This window comes from Bos javanicus, chromosome 20 (assembly GCF_032452875.1).
Source record: "Bos javanicus breed banteng chromosome 20, ARS-OSU_banteng_1.0, whole genome shotgun sequence".
Classification (NCBI taxonomy): Eukaryota; Metazoa; Chordata; class Mammalia; order Artiodactyla; family Bovidae; genus Bos; species Bos javanicus.
Genome location: NC_083887.1, coordinates 38,209,310 through 38,231,241, shown reverse-complemented (window position 1 = coordinate 38,231,241; position 21,932 = coordinate 38,209,310). Strand labels below are relative to the sequence as shown.

General features: G+C 39.4%; 1 protein-coding gene across 4 annotated transcripts in view; it reads left to right on the top strand.

Annotated features, from left to right (window-relative positions):
• The first annotated feature begins 1,471 nt into the window (after positions 1-1,471).
• The window catches only part of IL7R (interleukin 7 receptor), a 40,631-nt gene continuing 20,170 nt past the window's right edge, over positions 1,472-21,932 (top strand). The window contains exons 1-2 of one of the 4 annotated variants that reach the window (XM_061393745.1): positions 1,472-1,577; positions 10,796-10,934. In XM_061393745.1, coding sequence (XP_061249729.1) covers positions 10,885-10,934 — 50 coding nt within the window. In that variant the 5' untranslated portion in view covers positions 1,472-1,577; positions 10,796-10,884. Of the gene's footprint in view, positions 1,578-5,754; positions 5,938-10,779; positions 10,935-21,932 lie in introns of those variants that run through there. The other 3 variants (XM_061393743.1, XM_061393746.1, XM_061393744.1) reach the window with 3 other exon arrangements.

Genomic DNA, 21,932 nt, shown 5'->3' with positions numbered 1-21,932 from the left:
TGATAGGTCATTTAGAATCCTTTCATCCCAAGATGGGATGCCTACCCCATATCCCACAGGCGGAGAAAGATACTACTACGTGTGTTCTTCCTCGAGCACAATTTTGCAAAACTACTGAGTGTACAGCTCTTGCACAGGCTACTTGTTCTCCCCAACAGTCATTCTCTTCCTCTTCATTTTACTAATATCATCTCCAGTTTTACTCAAGGACATAGTTACCCCTTTGCAGGCTACATTTTCCCTTTTCTCTTGAAGCTAAAGATAAAAGTGTGTTAGCCACTCAGTTGTGTCTAATTCTTTGCGACCCCATGGACTACAACCCACCAGGCTCTTTTATCCATGGGGTTCTCCAGACAAGAGTACTGGAGTGGGTTGCCATGCCTTCCTCCAAAGAATCTTCCCAACCCAAGGATCAAACCCATGTCTCCTATAGCTCTTGTATTGTAGGCAGATTCTTTACCACTAAGCCACCAGGAATGCCCCTTAAAAACTTGGCCGAGGGTCACATCATGTGGGAACTGTGCTGCCTCTCTGTGGCAATTCCATGAATAGTATCAGTCAGGGTCACTTTTCATGCGGACTTTGCCTATTCTGCTAGCAGTTCTTGGAGGTGCTGGGATCTAAAAGAATTAGGTGAAGCATGGGATATAGAATTGAGGGCTCTTGCTAATTCTCCCATTGCCTGAGTTTAGAGGCAGGTATGGCCATCAGCACAACAGTCCTTCCAAAACTGTTTTGTGGGGTGGTAGGAGCTAACCCCGAGGCAAAGAAATCTGTGCAAGGTCATGAGTCACAGCCTAGAATGTGTCAATCCTGATTTTTCTCCAAAACATAGCAGAGGTGCTATGCCTGACAGTTGTGAGTAGGAGCATGCAAGGACCGTCTCCAGAAGGACCTAGGAGAGACCAGAGGCTGTAGGTAGATCTACAACTTGGCAGCTGCCCATGGAAGCTCTGGAGCCTATAGCCATAGCCAGACAGCGTCCCACTTTCCCGAAGGCTCAACACTCTTGTTCACACTTTTATTGAAATTTGGGCACCTCCTGCTATCAGACACTATTTCTGACAGAAACATCTTTAACAAAGGGTGACCAACTGGCACTCCAATATTTCCTTTTTGTTGCTTCCAAAGACAAAGACTAAGATCTTGTAAAGATACAATAGCTCTGGCATGTCATCTCTGACCAGAAAGAACACAAGCGACAGCAAGGCATGAGGCTGAAGACATGGGGTAAGGAGGAAAGGGAAATGAAAGAAGAGCCACAACAAGGAAAATATTGTGCTCCTGGAAATGAAACTTCACGGTGCTGGGACTCCCCCTTAGAAGCCTGGGGCCTGACTCAGCACACACTGATAAATGCTAAAGAGGATTTGCTCAGGAGGAGAGCAAAGTGAGACTTCCCCACAGCCATCTTCGCCCACTTGACACACTTGGGTGTCTCCTTTCTCTTTTCCCATAGTGCTCGGGGCTCCCCAGTCACCCCACTGAGCTGGTCTGGATGTCCCTTTTCTGGCAGAAGGCAGGCCCCATGGTTGCTTTCCACCTTATGGATAAAATCTAATCATTAATCAAAGAAGGTAAGTGACAGTGAGAGGGGGAGGTTAATACAGATCTCAGAGAATGTCTTTTGGGACTTTTTGAGTATTTTTTCAACAACAGATTTTAGCCAGTATATCTCTATAGCAATGTACTATCTATTATTACTATTGTTGCTGTTATTTCACTTTATTGTCCTTTAATATTCAATCTCAAGATGAATGAATTTTACATTTTTCTCATTTGGGACAAATTACTAAGTGTTTAAGGGGCTATTTTATAGGCTTCATTTAAAAAATGACTCAAAGAAATACTTTTGTTCTTGAAACAGTTGTTTCCCAAGGGTATTGAAAGAGGCAATACATTGATGTCTGTCCACTAACTCTATAACTTCTGTCAAGGATAGAAATAAAATTTCTGTTCATAAAAGAAGAGTTGAGATAGTGAAGATTAACAAGAAGTTAAGATCTCAGCCTGAATTTTCCCAGGAGCATCTTTATCCTTTTTAATCAGGGAAAAAGAGAAAACATGGGGTTTCCTAAAGGAACTTGTACCAAGTGAAAAACAACAGACAATCCAAGAGTGCACACCCCTCCAACTGGAATACAAATTTCAAATCTTGCTAGAAGGCCAGTTCTCTGAGCTCTTTAGGACTCTAACCAGTTACACACAAAGGGCATGTACCTTACTACAGTGTGAAAATATAAGAAAATCTTATCCGTGTGCTTTGTCAGTTTCACAAATGGTCTGAACGATCACAAAAAAAAGAAAGAAAGGAGAGACAGGATCAACTGATCCTGGGAGTCTTACAAAGTCACTCTATTCTGCTTGTATTTGAGAAAAAAATAAAACACCTTTGCTATGATTGACCACATCATAAGGAACTCAAGAAGCTAGAGGAAGACAACATAAGAAGGAAGAGAAAGGACGCAACGAGAAGAAATGATGAGAGACGAGAAGGAGAAAATGTCAGCTCCAATCAAGCTGCCCCATCAAAGGACTGCTTGCTCAGATCCTGATTCCATGGTCAGAGGCTCCAGTGCCCTGAGCATCTTTCCATTTTTGCGGTTCTCATCTCTTCACTTCTCCCATAGCCAATAATGACAAGAAATAGAATAAATGTCTCTGTTTAGGTGGTAGGTGGAGCAAGGGGTTTTCTAAGTTTCTTAGAAACTTAGTTTTCTTAAGTTTCCAAAGGAGCAGCGAGATCTGGGTAAAGAAAGTAAGGAAGGCACCACTGCTCCCCCAGAATCTCTAGAGGGACAAGTGAAGCTTCTCATCTTTGAGTTCCCCACATTTAATATAGGTTTCTCTCTGAGGTCCTTCAGCATCTCCTGCCCCACCCGAAGAGAGTAAGTATACCCGTGGAAATCCCCTGAGCCAACTAGCACATGCTGTACCAAAATATTGTGTCTTGACTTTGTTCTTTTACATCTTCACAACTAAAGGAAAGAGATACAATCAAAATGATAGTCCACTTGAATGATAAACAAGAGAATTTAAAGAGACATGACCCAATTACTCACCCATGGAGTGACAGCCTGTGAGCAGTTCATGAGGTCTGTGTTGCTGGATGGCTATAATTTGTGATTTTTCTTTGAACACTTAGTTCATGGAAATTTATAATTGCAGCTTTCTTGAAAGGATATTCAGCCCAACACGCAATCAGGCTTATAATTGTCTAACTGAGCATTCAAAGAAAAATCAGAAGTGAGAACACAAATTATCATTTGATGCACAAAATTGTCACCGTTTATTTATGTCACTCTTCATGGAAGATGTGTGGAAAATGTCAAAAGAAGGCCTCAGCAGATGGAGGAGGTAGACTGTGTCCCATTCAGTTGGCTTCTTGCTTTAAAATGTTCTTTGAATTTGTAATCCATTGTATGACGTTATGAACTAGGCACCCCATGTCTGGCACTGGGTCTGCCTCAACTCTGAAGAGGAGCTTCCAGGGACTAGCACAAATGCCCCACCTCTTCTTTTCACCTCTTACAAGTTTGTCACAGTACCTGCAACAATGTGCTTAGTCGCTCAGTCTTGTCCGACTCTTTCCAACCCCATGGACTGTAGCCTGCCAGGCTCCTCTGTCCATGGGGATTCTCCAGGCAAGAATACTGGAGTGGGTTGCCATGCCCTTCTCCAGGGGATCTTCCCAACCCAGGGATCAAACCCAGGCCTCCTGCATTGCAGGCAGATTCTTTACTAACTGAACCACCAAGGAAGCCCACCTGTAACAATAAGACAAGCTAACTCATGTGGCTTTCTAAGACTGTTCTACACTGGGGCAAGGGATGTTATTCATCTTGGTTACTATAGCCATTCTTGGGGCTTCCCTGGTGGCTCAGAAAGTAAAGAATCTGCCTGCAATGCAGGAGGCCTGGGTTCAATTTCTGGGTTGAGAAGAGTCCCTGGAGGAAGAAATGGCCACTCCAGTATTCTTGCCTAGAAAGTCCCATTGACAGAGGAGCCTGGAGGGTTACAGTCCATGGTGTCTCAAAGAGTCCCATACGACTGAGTGACTAACACTTTCCCACTTTCCCATAGCATTCTTACAGGTTCATAGGACCGATGTTACTCAGTAACAGTGAATTGAACAGAAGTTTATGTCACTGTCCATTCAGCATCTCTGTAATTGTCATCCTATATTCACAGTCTTGTGGATTTTTCTAAAAAAAAAAAAAAGGTGAATCAAGACAGTGGTATTTCAGGGCCAGAATCCAGGTTAGATTATCCACAGACGTAAGCAAAAGTGTGTTGATGGCAGAACTGCTATCTACCTATGACTCTGAACACCAATGATGTGGAAGAGCATCCAACAATTACTAAGAAGTCATCCAGGCTTAGGCTTCCCTGGTGACTCAGCGGTAAAGAATCTTCCCGCAACATAGGAGCTGTGGGTTCCATCCCTGGGTCAGGAAGGTCCCCTGGAGCAGGGCATGGTAACCCTCTCTAGTATTCTTGCCTAGAGAAGTCCATGGACAGAGGAGCCTGGCAGGCTACAGTCCATAGCAAAGAGTTGGATGCTGAAGCGACTTAGCATGCACACAGCCAGGCTTGACAAATATCACTGTTTTAACCATGAGGCTGTGTTGAGGACAATTTTTATGGACAAACTAGTTTAAGGAGAGTCTGAAAGACCTCTATCATTGTCTCAGAATTTTGTCCTGTATACGTTGGTACCAGTGTGGCATGCATGTACCTTATATTCTTGAAAAGCTGTGTGGCTATCAGATTTTCACAAATAGAATCCTATTTTAAATACACAGAGAAAATTGTTTAATCCATTAAACAAAGGGTCGGCAGATTTTTTCTGTAAAGAGCCAGACAGTGAAGATTTTACACTTTGTATAATGTACAGTTTCTGTCTCAGTGACTTTACTGTGACGATACAATAACAAAGCAACCATGTCTCAACACAACTTTACTTATAAGACCAAGTGTATGTGTTAGTCGCTCAGTCGTATCCAACTCTTTGTGACCCCATGGACTGTAGCCCACCAAGCTCCTCTGTACATGGAATTCTCCAGGCAAAAATACTGGAGTGGCTTGCCATTCCCTTCTCCAGGGGATCTTTCCAACTCAGGGATCGGACCCAGGTCTCCTGCATAGCAGGCTGATTCTTTACGGTCTGAGCCACCAGGGCAGCCCACCACAAGAACAAGTAGTGGGCCAAATTTGGCTCCTGGGCCATAGCTTGGCAACTTCTACATTAAACAAGTAATTCTCAAGTGCCTGCTACGATGGATGAGGCATAAGTAACCACCAGAAATACACAAAAAACACAACAGAAAAGTGACTGTATTTGTGGAACTCTATCATGTATGTTCAGAGATGGGAGGTAGACAATTTAAAATATACCCTCAATAAATGACTTCATTAAGTGCACAGTCTTCCTTTACAGCAACACTCAGTCAGACAAGCAATTGATAAACTTTGTCTGTTTAGATTTTTGTCTCATGATTCTTTTAAAGTGGATCTAAGATAGTTCAAGCCTAGATTTGAATCCACCACCTCCATCTGAAATAAGGCCAGTACATTTGGGGGCAGCCAGGGATGCCAAAGAGGTACCAGCCTCTGAAAGGCTCCATCCCTTCCTTTCCTCTGCTTCTGCTTACAACAGCAATACTTTTACTCACACTTCCTGTTTCTGGCACTTGCCTTCTTTTCTTCTGTTTAGACTTCCCCCCTACTTCCCCCCTGTGGTTAAACAAGTATAAAGTCCTAAAGCTATAGATTTAAGTTGCTCTCTCTCTCTCTCTCTCATTCATTCCTACGCATAGGCTCACGCGCTTGCTGTCTCCTCTGTTTCTCTCAGAATGACACTTCTAAGTATTGCTTTGGGTACGCTTTTCTATTTACTTCAAGCCGTTTCTGGAGAAAGCGGCTATGCAGAGAATGGTGAGTCATTTCTGATTTTTCTTCAGGATTTCAGATGATTCCTAGCACCTATTTCAGTTGCTCAGATCCCTAATAGACTGGAATGGGGCACTGGGTTAAATTTAAGGGAGTTTGAGGGCTTACCACCATTTTGCCTGTTCTAACCACCAGGACAGGGGGCCTGGGGCCAAAACTGCAAGTGGTCTATAAAGGCTTAGAATTGTTAAGGGATGCACTTGACTCTCCCAGTATGAATCTTAAATATTTGTTGATGCCTCTGATCTTACAAAAAGAACACCCATAGAGACACAATGGTTATGCTTGTTAGAGAACCTTCAAGGTAACTTTACCTTGCCAAGAAAAGAAGCTCATTTTGTTTTGCTTTAGCTTTTTAGAAGGCTCCGAAAACACCACTTTCAAGATAAAATAATATCTAGAAACAACCACTTTGTCTGCACTTACCTTTGCTGTTTTCTCAGCACCTACTCCAGTACCTAGAACATAGTAGACATTTAACAAATATTTGAAAATTTCTTCAAAATACTTTAGTTTTGGTGTGATCATGTGGTATTCTTAGTGAATAACTGAATGGGGTAAGATCTGAATGAGTTCTCTTTGAAATATGTTTAACTGTATCCAGCCAATGAATTTATCATCATATAATAATTATCTTTAAAATCCTTAAATACTTAGTACCTAGAGGCAGATGCTGTCTAATTTGTAAATCTATTGTAATTACAACTGAAATTACTCAAGGGTGAAGTGGCCCAGAGGAGCCACCTGGAAACTTGGACCACCAAATTGTTCCTGAAAATTAACTGCTTTCACTTTAAGATTTAAAAAGTATTTGCCTAGTGAAGATATCAAGCACGTCAGCCTAATGACTCAGCTTAGATAGCTTAAGTCATGTAATCACTAAGGAAGGAAATCCCTAGCATATTTTAGTTAATGGAATTTTCAGAGGGTTGACATTTTTATAGTGTGACTGTGAATGAATCACTTTGTGGGGGATGATAATTATTTCATGGTAAATGTTGTCTTGTGTCTGTACAAACAGATGCTTGGCAGGTAACACATAAATCTTACCCTTTGGAATATAATATATCCCTTCTGCTTCCCTACCCAACACAGTGGTCATTTTATTTTAAAAACAAATTAAGGATTCTAATTGAAAGCTGAGTTTTCACTTCAACTTTTTAAACTTCAGGGTATTTTTTAAGAGATCTGTAACCACCCATCCACATGATTACATCAAAATACTTCTCGGTTTGAGGTGTCAGGAATTCAAAATAATCAACTGCTCTTTGTTAAAGATAAGTTAGTTCTCTGATAAGCATAAGAGTTATCAAAAGAAGATACTTTTTTAAAAATCCAAATCATTTATACTTTTAATCAACTAAGCCCTTCCAGTAGGAAAACTTCTAAACCACAAGAACCACATTCTTGTCTGTAACACATATTTCAAAAATTCTAATTTTTATAGTGAGCATTTTAAAAAACTCACTATTCATAAGCTCTATGTAATTTCAAAGCTGTAGTCATAATAATACCTTTGACAAAACACTCTTTTTCAAAGGAACCCCCAAAGATTTCATGTATATCCTTTGAATTAGAATTCTTTTTTTTTTCACCTTTTCTTTATTTCTCAAAGAATGTGATAATAGTCTTAGCTAGCCCTTATTGAGTGTTTTCTGTGTTCTAAGCAAGATCTTTGTACTCAGTGATTCCTCATAATAACATGAATTTAAATATCAGAACCCTGAAGCTTAGAGAGGATCTGATGAAGGATCACAGCTACACAGTGGAACAGCCAGGATTTAAATCCACATCTGTCCAGCTCTGGTGCTGAAGGTCTTAACCACTGTGTATATGACTCTTAATTAAGCTGAGAGCAGATATGACATTCTCTCTGTAAAATGCCATGCAATTTTGCAGGTTATTGAGGGGACTTTTCTTGTTTACAAAGCAACTTTGGCTCAGAATCAGTGAGCTCAGAACCTGCTAAACAACCAATGAGCTATTTCTCAAAACACAGCCATTTTAACTATATGACCACTACTTTTTTCTCTTTCATGGAAGTATCATTAATTTACAATGTTGTGTTAGTTTCAAGTATAGAGCAAAGTGATTCAGTTATACGTATATAGAGAGACACACACACACATATGTATATGTCTTTTTCAGACTCTTTTCCATTATAGATTATTACAAGATATTGAGTATAGTTCCCTGTGCTTTGCAGTAGTGTTTTATTATTTACCTATGTTATATATAGTAGTATGTATATGTTAATCCCAAATTCCTAATTTATCTGCCTCCCACCCCACCTTCCACCCTTTGGTAAATTAGGTAAGTTTGTTTTCTATGTCTGTGAATCTATTTTTATTTTGTAAATAATTTCATTTGTATCATTTTTTTTAGATTCTACATATAAGCAATATCATATGATATTTATTTTTCTCTGTCTGACTTACTTACCTTAGTATGATAGTCTCTGCATCCATCTATGTTGCAGCAAATAATAGCAATTATTTCATTCTTTTTCATGGCTGAGTAATATTCCAATATATATATATACACACACACACACACACACACACATACATACACACACACACACACACACACACACACACATATATATATATATATATATATATATACATACTACATGTTTTTTTTATCAATTCAACTGTCAATGGACCTTTAGGTTGCTTCCATGTCTTGGCTATTGTAAGTGGTCACTGCTTTACAGAATGTATAAGAATATACAGCAAATTTGCTTTGCCAGATTGGATGGCTAAGGGTAGCAGGAGTGCTTTGTTCTGTTGATACCCAGAATCTACTAAAGTCTGCTCTCTCTGGCTTAAGAGTTAAAGAGTTTTGGAGACAAAGTTGACCCACAAATGTCTGAATCCAAAGAGTAATGTAGGTTCTATTGTACCAGATTGGTAGACGTTCTAAGGAAGAGAAAATATTTAGAGTGCATGAGTACTGCCAGATAAGGGCAGGCTAAAGCCACCCAGAATCATTCCATCAAGAAAGGTGCCAGCAATTAGGGGACTGGACCTCACTCTGTAATATTAGGAGCAAATATATTTTGACATGGAAGCCCCGAATAGTGGACTGCCCCTCATTATTTAAAACTGCCATTAAAAAGAGGGCCATGTCCAGCTGAAATACAGTTCAGTTCAGTCACTTAGTCGTGTCCAACTCTTTGCGACCCCATGGTCTGCAGCACGCCAGACTCCCCTGTCCATCACCAACTCCTGGAGTTTGCTCAAACTCATGTCCTTTAAGTGGGTGATACCATCTAACCATCTCATCCTCTGTCGTCCCCTTCTCCTCCTGCCTTAGATCTTTCCCAGCATCAGGAGTCTGCTGGTGGCAGAATTGTGAGCTCGATAGACTCTAGGTATAGTCAGAAAGAGCAGTGCCTGCAGCTCTTACCTAGGTGCGGCTCTTCAAGATTTGTTGCTTTGACTGAACTGACCTTTCTCTCAACTGGTTGGTTCACTCACAACCAGCTTTACTAATTTTCCCAAAGAACTACTGGGTTGTTGAAGTAAAGAGGGTTCTGTCTGTAATCCCATGGCCTTCAGGATACTCAGTTGGGGTTTAATTTTCAGTATATTCTCTATCCTATTTAAAGCCAGTGCTGTGTTGTATTGTGCTTAGTAGCTCAGTCATGTCTGACTTTTTGCGACCCCACCAGGCTCCTCTGTCCATGGGGATTCTCCAGCCAAGCATACTGGAGTGGGTTGCCATGCCCTTCTCCAAGGGATCTCCCCAACCCCTGGAGCTTCAATTTTCTAGTATCAGTGGCCAAAGTAATTTCAGTATCAATGGACCTTGAAGCAGTCATAGCTCACACTCAATCTCTCCAAGAATGGCTTTGGTTACTCTGGATTTTCTCAGATCCCAGATGGAGTATCTTTGATGACATATTTTTCTTTATTAAATACTATTAAATATACACACAAATATATATATTTAATCTTAGGGGCCTCAATCCATCTTAAGAAATCAAATACTATTTCTGAAAGACAGTACTTTCCAAAAGCAATGGCATAAAAATTCTGGTTTCCCACATGCTTCTAAAATTTTGCTCATATTCATAAAACACAATATCTCTAAAAGGAGGATATATTAGCACAGAAGTAGTATCTTTAAGATTCATGGGAAGCTCCACCAGGTCTGAGTCCTGTGATGTAATTTTTTCTGATCCTGTTTGCCTCAGTTAGTAGCTTAAGACAAGTGGCTTTAAATAAATATTCACACAATGGGAAAAATCAATGGGACTTTTAGGTGGGATATCTGTTTAGGTAAGGGGAAGCTACCATTTTAAGACGTGAACTTCTCACTGCAAGATAGCTATCATCTTTCATTCATTCAAAAACAATTCTTGGGAGGCAATAAAGGAAGATTAGTAATAAAGTACAAGGTTAGATTAGGTGGCACATAAATAATAGAGTATCTCATTTAAATGTATAGACTAACAAAAGAAATACTCATTATATAAAAGAAAGGATGTGTTTAGTGTCTCATTCTAGATTTCCAATGCACTTGCCCAATAGCAAGATATTTATAAACCTTTGGAGACTATCAATTGTGATGACTTTTTTCTGTTAGGAAAAAATCTGTGCTCATTAAGCTTTGTTTGAGTTTTGTCATTTTGTTTGCTTTTATTTTATTTATTTATTTATTTATTTTGAAGTCCTATTCCTTGCCTCTGCCCTTGGGCTTTCCTTCTTTAGACAAACAATCACCACTCCTTCATGTCTGCCGTGAAAGGCTACCATTTCAGCAACATCAGTTCAGATTGCACAAGAGGGCACTTCTTGGCTTCATTAACATCTGTAGGTTTGTTCCTTGCCAGGAGATTTTGACGATGCAGAACTGGATGACTACTCATTCTCATGCTACAGTCAGCTGGAAGTGGATGGACTCCAGCACTTGCTGACCTGCATGTTTGATGACTCGGACATCAACAGCACCAATCTGGAATTTGAAATATGGTGAGGAATGGTGCCTTCAATGGGTGCTTAGAAATCCTTGATCTCTCTTTCATATACTGCACAGCAACAGCTACGAAGGAGAGTGTGGGGGCTAATTATCAAATATTAAAATCAAGTAAATTCCAAAAACTTCCTCAAACTCCTTGTCTTTCACCAAGAGACTCAAGCAAAGAAACACTCAGGAGCTCATCTTTCAGGTCCTCGCTGCTACAGCCAAATGATGGTGTGGATGTGGGAGGTCCCACATCCATCCTGACTTCATGGCAGAATTTAAATTCTGATTGTCCTGGTTCACTCCTCCCCTAATGGCTCTTTGCCCAACATGGAACAATCTAGTGTCTTCAAGCCATATTCCTGGGCGGGTGCCTGGTTTCTGATCCTAACACGAGCACTTAACTAGCTTTTTAACCTACAGTAAGTTGTGTAGCTTATCTATTCCTTTGTTTCTTCACCTGTTAAATACCACCTCATAGGGAGATGTGATGGTTAAATAATTTAATACTTCAATTATTTAATTAGATGATACATCCAGTATGTAATAAGTAATGAAAAAGAGGCACTAAGTCAAAACTCTGTGAATCTAGACCCAACGGCCACCCAGCCAGTTGCCGATACCAGTTTTCTAAAAATCCACAGGAAGAAATTGACTCTGGGTTTCACGGAGCCACTAAGAAAGGTAAAAAGAAAGAGAAAGTCTCTTAGCAGATTTGAAAGTTTAGTAAAGAGCTCAGAGAACTTATCTTCTCCCTCTTCCACAAAACATCTCTTGTTGCCAATAGTTACTATCTCTGATCACTTAAAAAAGATACTCTGTCATGAAATTCTGACTTGTGGCTATTTCCAAATTCATATCAGATGACCTAATTTTAGTTAGTTGTGTAGTAAGGAAAATGAGTCAAAATCTACCAGTAGTAAAAGAGGGCTTCTTATATTCCATAGACAGCCAATCTCCCACAATACATGGTCTTGACAAGCCCTGGATCCCATGTCTTATGTTAATTCCCTGCCTCTGTGCATGCAATGTCTCCTGCTAAGATCTTTGGATAAATATGACCTTGAACTTGAGTGCCATAGTGTGTTCTCATTCTGCCTCTGTCAGTTCACTTCTATCACATGCTTTCCAGGAATAACATACATCTAGAGAAGAGGAACCTACAATGTCCAAAGTCTTTGCAACAAGTACACTCCACTAAAGCTGCTGAACAACTCATTCAAAAGATGCACATCATTTTTGTGGGCAAAACCCCCTCTGACACAGAGGTCTGCTCTGCCTCTCCAGCCAGCTGGGTGGTAAACAGCAGTGGTTTTATTTGGAGAGGCGGAGGTTGACCTTCTGTCCACTTTCACTCATAACAGTGTCTGACCACTTCCTTGGCCACTTGAACAAACTTCCCCACTTCCCTTCACAAGTCTCTTGATTTCTCCTGTCATATTTTAACCTGTCCGTAGCCTCTGTTTGGGTTGCTAGGTTGGATTCAGATATTTCCATTGGAAAGGGATTGTTTTAAGACATGTTTTCCACATTAAAAAGTAAGCATGAAGCCCTTAGTAGGCTGAGATGCTTCTGGAGGGCAGTCATTTTCGCAGTTAGCCACAATTTGAGGGGAAGATTCGTGCAACTCCTGGATTCTGAGCAGCCGTGTAGCTCAAGTTAAGTGTGTGTTAAGTAATTTCAGTCATACCTGACTCTTTGTGATTCTATGGACTATAGCCCACCAGGCTCCTCCTGGGATTCTCCAGACAAGAATACTGGAATGGGTTGCCGTGCCCTCCTCCAGGGGATCTTCTCGGCCCAGGGATCGAACCTGCATCTCTTATGTCTCCTGCATTGGCAGGATTTTGTGTTTTTGTTTTTTTTTTTTTACCACTTAGGGACACCTGGGGCTGTAGCTCGAGTTAAAGCCCCCTTAAATAGTGTTGAATTTGCTGCTAAATTTGGACTTCTTTCCCCCAAAATTGCTTTATGCAACATTTTCCTTTTTTTCTGTGAATATAAATTTATAAAGAAAGAAATTGGAAATCACTGAAAACTGAGTTCTGCTGAAGTCTTTACACAGGTGGGATTTTTGATGGAAACCAGATGTTTCCCAGAGGGTTCACCAGGGTCATTTTCCAACAAGCACTTACCACCTGCCTGATCTGGCCACCAGACTCCCAGACTTAGAAACCAATAATTTCATGTTCAACATGTGGATCCATCTCTCGGAGATGGACTAGCCAAAATCACAGAGGCAAATGACCAGCATGCCAAGTGACAACTTGACATGGATAAATGCAACTCTTGTAGTGACCTAAATATTCATCCCACGCTCAAGTCTTTGAGGGGAGGTGACAGAAAGGGCAGTAGATCATACATCAGTATAAATCCATTCTCACTGGGGGACCTAGAAACTTTTTGTTCACCAGCACCCTGACCGGCTCCCAGGTACTGGCAGTGACAAAGCTGAAGCTCCAGAAACAGGCAGGGAAGTTGTCATCCCAATAATCAGTACAACCAATAACCCAGTAACTAGCTCTGTGACCCGAGAATCACATTTAAAGTCTGATCACAACAACTGTTCACACTGGGGTAGGAGGATTAGTGTTTGGCTTATGGTTGGTGCCTGTAAATGATATTTAATTTTGTGTCATGGGATTTTCATTTAAACATGTGATCCAAAGGTTCAGTAAATATAGAAGCAAAACAAAGGAAATCTGTTGGTTGATTTTATTGATAAAACCAGAGTTATTTGATTCAGATCTCAAAGTGGTTAATTTTCTTTTTTAATTTAGTTGCTAGCCTTTAAAAATCTAGGTATGTCTTTGAAGTTCAGACTTGGTAATACTGGTCCCAGGCAGCAAAAATCAACTGAACAGAATTCTGATGGCTTCTATAGATGGGGAATTAAATCTCAGCCCTGAAGTTAGCCCACTGTTCTCATTTTTATTACCCACGTGGACACCATAGGCATGTAAATTTGGGCCCCTGCTTTTTAGCTGTTTGCATAATTTTCACAGGCAGCTCTCAGAAGGTAGTTGTATTTCCTTTATTTCCACATTTGCGAAGGCACCACAGTCACTCCCATGTGCCACCTACAGATACCACTTCAAATATGTCATTTTTTTTTTCATCAATTACCACCAACATCACAGGCTACATCCAACCCAGGCTACCTCATATTCCTGACTTAACTGGCAATATCTGTCAAGTGTTGTTAATCTAGTCCTTTCTAAACCATACTAACTTTTGAGAAGATTCTGTCTTTTAGGACCAAATGAGGAATAACCTCTGTGGTTTGTTTTTAGTATTTCCATGTAAATACCTGTTTGCACCAACAAGAGAAATGTGTTTATCACACTAAACTACACAAGTTTGTAGGAGATTGAGGAAAGTGGCATTGAGGTGAAGAATCCTGTGGTCCCTCGAAGTCTCTATTTTCAGAAAAAAGGAATTTGCGTAAGTAGCTTAGGGTTGATGTCCTCCATGGGGCCAATCTTGCTAGCCTCTGAGTCTACTTGGGTAACCTGTAGTGATCTTTCCTCCCCACTAAAATACCCTAAACAGCTCTATTCAACAGAAATATAATATGACCCACAAATGTGGGAGTGATATCAGATCAGATCAGTCGCTCAGTCGTGTCCGACTCTGTGACCCCATGAATCGCAGCACGCCAGGCCTCCCTGTCCAACACCAACTCCCAGAGTTCACTCAGACTCACGTCCATCAAGTCACTGATGCCATCCAGCCATTTCATCCTCTGTCGTCCCCTTCTCCTCCTGCCCCCAATCCCTCCCAGCATCAGAGTCTTTTCCAATGAGTCAACTCTTCACATGAGGTGGCCAAAGTACTGGAGTTTCAGCTTTAGCATCATTCCTTCCAAAGAAATCCCAGGGCTGATCTCCTTCAGAATGGACTGGTTGGATCTCCTTGCAGTCCAAGGGACTCTCAAGAGTCTTCTCCAACACCACAGTTCAAAATGTAATTTAAATCGTCTAGTAGCCACGTTTAAAAAAAATAAGTGAAAATTAATTTTAATAATGTCTTATTTAATGTAATATTGCCAAAATATTATCATTTCAACCTACATGAACAAAAAATATGAACAGTATGAACATAAATATTCATGAGGTATTTTGAATATCTACATCTTCAAAATCTTATATTTCCTATTTGGAGCACATCTCAATTTAGACAAGCCATATTTCAAAGATTCAATATCCATATGAGGGGCTGTGGCCATTGTGTTGAGGAGTGTAGTCCTAGAACATTCCTAATCCTAGCAATACACACTTAGCACCGAGTAAGTTGTTTTAATTTAATTGAGTGAATGGAAATGAATTGGACTGACTCGAGTTGAGCCACTCACGGGAGACACTGAATTTCCTCTGGTCACCTGAAGCCAGGGTCAGTGGCACGAAACGAGGCTGTCTGTTCTAGACCACAGCTGTCTCTTAGTCCCCTGTCATGGCTTCTCCACAAAGAGCAGGCCCTAGCGCTCAGGGCCCTTAAAGGGTGCCCAGCCTTGAGGGGTCGCTAAGAGTCCGACACGACGGAGAGACTTCACTTTCACTCTTCACTTTCCTGCATTGGAGAAGGAAATGGCAACCCACTCCAGTGTTCTTGCCTGGAGAATCCCAGGGACGGTGGAGACTGGTGGGCTGCCATCTATGGGGTCGCGCAGAGTCGGACACGACTGAAGCAACTTAGCAGCAGCAGCAGCAGCAGCCTTGTAAGACAGCCATGTGGTGATGCTTTACTGTTGTTGCTCATTACTCACATTTCTTGAAAAGCAAGAATGAATTGAGAATATCATTTTAGATTCTTCTCAAATGTCCAACAGTACTGGAACATTCCTACATGCCACAGATCTGCAATTGAACATTCCACACACATCTGCTAGAGAGCTCAGGAATGATCCTGGAAAGGGCTTATATATGCATATGCAGAGAAAAGTGTACACACATCCAGTTTGACCACAGAAAACCAACACACATTCTAAATTGTGGGTAGCAAAGGACCTTTGGAGAATATACTCTCCATATTTTTTCTTTTCTAAAAAAAATCTGATTAATGAAAAGAATTCTCTTCACAGAAGCCAACCATTTTCTTCCACCATCCTCACTTCCAATTTGACCCAGTTAACTTCTTTTTAGGACTCTGTGGCTGGATTTAAAGGGCATGTTGGGAAAACAAACTGGTAACCATGGTTATCACAAGAGATGTAAATCAAGCTGGGGGTTGAAGGAAAGAAGAGAAATGAGTAATTTTCCTTTTACTCTGCATTGTTTATTTTTCCAGTGAGAATAGACACTCTGCTTTAATTTAATGTTTATGTCATTTGTTAATTTCATTTTACTTTCTTTTTTGATTACAGTTCACTTGGGGGATAAAGTTTACCTATGGTAAAATGTACAAATACTAAATGAGTTTTGAGAAACATATATGACATGTTGCCATCACCTCAGTTGAGATGCAGAAAATTCCTTTCCCCCTAGAAGGACTCATCATGTCCCCTTTCAATCTCTCATCTCCTGTGAGAAATCACAGTTTTTTTTTTTTTTTCTTCCAATTTTATTTTATTTTTAAACTTTACATAATTGTATTAGTTTTGCCAAATATCAAAGTGAATCCGCCACAGGTATACATGTGTTCCCCATCCCGAACCCTCCTCCTCCTCCCTCCCCATACCATCCCCCTGGGCCGTCCCAGTGCACCAGCCCCAAGCATCCAGCGTCATGCATCGAACCTGGACTGGCAACTCGTTTCCCACATGATACTTTACATGTTTCATTGCCATTCTCCCAAATCTTCCCACCTCTCCCTCTCCCACAGAGTCTATAAGACTGTTCTATACATCAGTGTCTCTTTTGCTGTCTCGTACACCGGGTTATTGTTACCATCTTTCTAAATTCCATATATATGCGTTAGTATACTGTATTTATGTTTTCCTTCTGGCTTACTTCACTCTGTATAATAGGCTCCAGTTTCATCCACCTCATTAGAACTGATTCAAATGTATTCTTTTTAATGGCTGAGTAATACTCCATTGTGTATATGTACCACAGCTTTCTTATCCATTCATCTGCTGATGGACATCTAGGTTGCTTCCACGTCTTGGCTATTAGAAATCACAGTTTTGAATTCTATCACCCTTTGGTTTTGCTGATTTCTGATAGTTCTTATAAATGAAATAATACACTGCTCCCTCTTTTCTGTCTGACTTTTTTCACACAACAAAATGTTTTTGAGATTTATCCATGGTTTGCTTATCTCATAGCTCATCTTCCCAATTGCTGAGTATTAATTCCACTGTTCAAATATACCATAGATTTTTTTTTGAACTTTTACTATTGTCCTCATCCATCTTTACAAATTATTGATCAAAGTTAGATTGTGAGGTTTTATTTCTTTACCTAAATATATAAGTTAAGTAAATATCTCTCTGTAATAGTTAGCAGGGAGGAAGGGTTGAGGAGAGGGATAGTTAGGAAGTCTGGGATTGACAGGTACACACTGCTATATTTTAAATGGATAACCAACAAAGACCTACTGTATAGCGCAGGGAACTCTGTTCAATATTATGTAACAATCTAAGTGGGAAAGAATTTGAATAAGAATAGATACATGTATGTTTTTGTAGTTTTTGTTGTTGTTGTTTAGCTGCTAAGTCCTGTCTGACTCCCAAACTCCTCTGTCCACAGGATTACCCAGGCAAGAATACTAGAGTAGGTTGCAATGACTTCCTCCAGAGGATCATCCTGACCCAGGGATCAAACCCGTGTCTCTTACACTGACAGGCAGATTCTTTACTGCTGAGCCACTGGAAAGCCCTAGATACATGTGTATGTATAACCAAATCACTTCGTTGTACACCTGAAACCAACACAACATCGTTAATCAGCTATACTCCAGCAAATTTATCACAATTTTTTTTTTTACTTTACAATATTGTATTGGTTTTGCCATACATCAACATGCATCTGCCACGGGTGTACACGTGTTCCCCATCCTGAACCCCCCTCCCACCTCCCTCCCCATACCATCCCTCTGGGTCATCCCAGTGCACCAGCCCCAAGCTTCCCTGCATCGAACCTGGACTGGTGATTCATTTCTTATATGATATTATACATGTTTCAAAGCCATTCTCCCAAATCATCCCCCACCTCCCTCTCCCACAGAGTCCAAAAGACTGTTCTATACATCTATGTCTCTTTTGCTGTCTCGCATACAGGGTTGTCGTTACCATCTTTCTAAATTCCATATATATGTGTTAGTATACTGTATTGGTGTTTTCTTTCTGGCTTACTTCACTCTGTATAATAGGCTCCAGTTTCATCCACCTCCTTAGAACTGATTCAAATTCATTCTTTTTAATGGCTGAGTAATACTCCATTGTGTATATGTACCACTGCTTTCTTATCCATTCATCTGCTGATGGACATCTAGGTTGCTTCCATGTCCTGGCTATTATAAACAGTGCTGCGATGAACATTGGGGTACATGTGTCTCTTTCAATTCTGGTTTCCTCGGTGTGTATGCCCAGCAGTTGGATTGCTGGATCATATGGCAGTTCTATTTTCCAGTTTTTTAAGGAATCTCCACACTGTTCTCCATAGTGGCTGTACTAGTTTGCATTCCCATGAACAGTGTAAGAGGGTTCCCTTTTCTCCACACCCTCTCCAGCATTTATTGCTTGTAGACTTGGATCACAGCCATTCTTACTGGTGTGAAATTTTTAATGCTTTGTTTTTTGATGGACATTTGAGTTTTCTCAAGTTTGAGATTATTCTTTTTTAAGTTATCATTAACATTCTTTCATAAATCAGTTTAATATAAATTTTCACTTCTTTGAAGTAAAAACCTCGGAGTGGAATTACTGTATCACTGGTGGGGTGTGTATTTACCTTTATAAGAAACTGCCCAACAAGTTTTCCAAAGTAGTTATATCATTCTACTCTCCTTCTCTCAATGTATGAAAACTGCACATCATTCCCAATATTTGACTTTGAAATAGTATCTCATGATTTTATTACATTTTGCAAATGACAAATAACATTGACCACTTTTTCATATACTGTTGGCCATTTATATATATTCTCTTGGCAAATATCTGCTAGACTTTTGTCTTTTTTCATTGAATTATTTGTCCCTTGGGTGTGAATTCTTCATATGCTCTACATACAATTATGATGTTAGATATATGTACTACAACTATTTTCTGCTATTTCATTTTATTAATGAATTGTTATCAATGAATCTGCTATTCCCATTTTATTTTATTAATGGCATATTTTAATAAGCAAAAGGTTTTCATTTGATGCAGCCCAATTTATTTTATTTTTCTTTTTTATATTTAGTGTTTTTGTGTTATGACTATATTTATGTCTACCCTCAAAGTTAGGAAGATATTTTCTCATGTTTTATTCTAAACAGTTCATAATTTTAGTATTTATATTTAGAACTATACTCCATACCCAATTAATTTTTGTGAAATTGAGGTTCATATTTTCCACATATTTGCTCAATTGTTCCAGGACTATTTGCTGAAGAGATTTGTTTCCACTGAATTCATTGGTTGCATGTATTTAAAATCAATTAACCTTATATGTATGAGTCTATTTCAGAACATTATATTTTCCATTGGTCGATATTTCTATCCTTGTGACAGTGCCAAGCTGTCTTGATGGTCATAACCTTATAGTAAGTTCGAAATCAAGTCTCCGAGTCCTTCATCTTTGTTCTGCTTTTTTTCAGTGTTGTTTGGCTATTCTGAGTTCTTTGTGTTTCCGCATAAATTTTAGAATAAGCTCCCCAATTTTTTAAAAGTCCTGCTGAGATTTTTATTAAAATTATATATACCAATTTGGGGGAAACTTTCATCTTTTCAGCACTCAATTTGCTAATCCATGAATGTAGCTCTCTGTTTAGATTTCCTTTAATAGCTGTCAGGAATATTTTGTAATTTCCTTTGGAAAGGCCTTAAACATCTTTTATTAATTTTATTTCTAAGCATTTTATGTTTCATTGCTATCATAAGTGGAGCTGTTTTTTTTTTAATTTATTTTCCAATTTTTGGACACTATAGTAATAAGATTGACTTTTATAAACTGACCTTAATGAAATCACTATATTAGTTCCTGTAATTGTGTTGGAATATCTTTATAGTTTTCCATGTGAACAAACATGTCTGAAAATAAAGAAAATTTCATTTTCTTTCTTTCCAAACTAATGATTTTTATTTGCTTCTCTTACCTTATGCACTGGTTAGAACTTACAGTATACTGTTGAATAAAAGCAGGAAAAATAGATATTCCTGCTTTGTCCTTATCTTAGGAGAAAACTGTTAACTAGTTCACCACCAAGTGTGTTCTTAACCATAAGTGAAATCAAGTCACTCAGTTGTGTCCAACTCTTTGCAAGCCCATGGACTATAGCCTACCAGGTTCCTCCATCCATGGGATTTTCCAGGCAAGAGTACTGGAGTGGCTTGCTATTTCCTTCTCCAGGGGATCTTCCTGACCCAGGGATCGAACCCAGGTCTCCCGCATTGTAGGCAGACGCTTCACCGTCTAAGCCACCGTCTGATAAGGGAAATACCCCTTATCAGATTGAGGAAGTGTCTACTGAGAGCTTAGTTGTAAATGGATGTTGAATTTTGCCATATGCTTTTTCTACACCAACTGAGATGATTAGATTATTTATGTTTTTTATTCTGTTCATGTGGTGAATCATATTGATTGATCTTTGATTGTTGACCCTACCTTGATTTCCTGCAATGCATCCTGCTTTATCATTATGTGTTAACATCAATATATTAACATTTAAATGGGAAATATTAATTTGTAAATTTCTTTTCTGTAATATCTTTGCCAGCTTTTGGTACCAGACTTGAGCTAACTTCATAAAACAAGTTGGGAAAGGTTCATTTCTCCTCAATTTTCTGAGAGAATTTGTGTAAGATTGGCATTTATGATAGAATTCACCAGTTTTATCTGGACATAAAATTTTCTTTGTAGGAAAACTTATTAGTAATCAATTTAACTTCTTTGAAAGAAATGGAACTATTGAAACATTCTTTGTCTTCCTTATTTTCACATTTGGGCACTGTTTCTTTTTAGATTAAGTGTTGCAATATTCAAACATTTCTTATCAGAGTTTAGAGTTAATATACTATTTCATGAAAAATACAAGGAACTTGGAACAATACAATTGTACTTAGCACTTTCTAGCCTCTGTACTACTGTCATATATTTTATATCTATATATATTGTTAATTTCACAATAATGTTACATTATTTGTTTTTTTTTTAATTTTATTTTATTTTTAAACTTTACATAATTGTATTAGTTTTGCCAAATATCAAAATGAATCCACCACAGGTATACATGTGTTCCCCATCCTGAACCCTCCTCCCTCCTCCCTCCCCATACCATCCCTCTGGGTTGTCCCAGTGAACCAGCCCTAAGCATCCAGTATCGTGCATCGAACCTGGACTGGCATCTCGTTTCATACATGATATTTTACATGTTTCAATGCCATTCTCCCAAATCTTCCCACCCTCTCCCTCTCCCACAGAGTCCATAAGACTGTTCTATACATCAGTGTCTCTTTTGCTGTCTCGTACACCGGGTTATTGTTACCATCTTTCTAAATTCCATATATATGCGTTATTATACTGTATTGGTGTTTTTCCTTCTGGCTTACTTCACTCTGTATAATAGGCTCCAGTTTCATCCACCTCATTAGAACTGATTCAAATGTTTTCTTTTTAATGGCTGAGTAATACTCCATTGTGTATATGTACCACAGCTTTCTTATCCATTCATCTGCTGATGGACATCTAGGTTGCTTCCATGTCCTGGCTATTATAAACAGTGCTGCGATGAACATTGGGGTACACGTGTCTCTTTCCCTTCTGGTTTCCTCTGTGTGTATGCCCAGCAGTGGGATTGCTGGATCATAAGGCAGTTCTATTTCCAGATTTTTAAGGAATCTCCACACTGTTCTCCATAGTGGC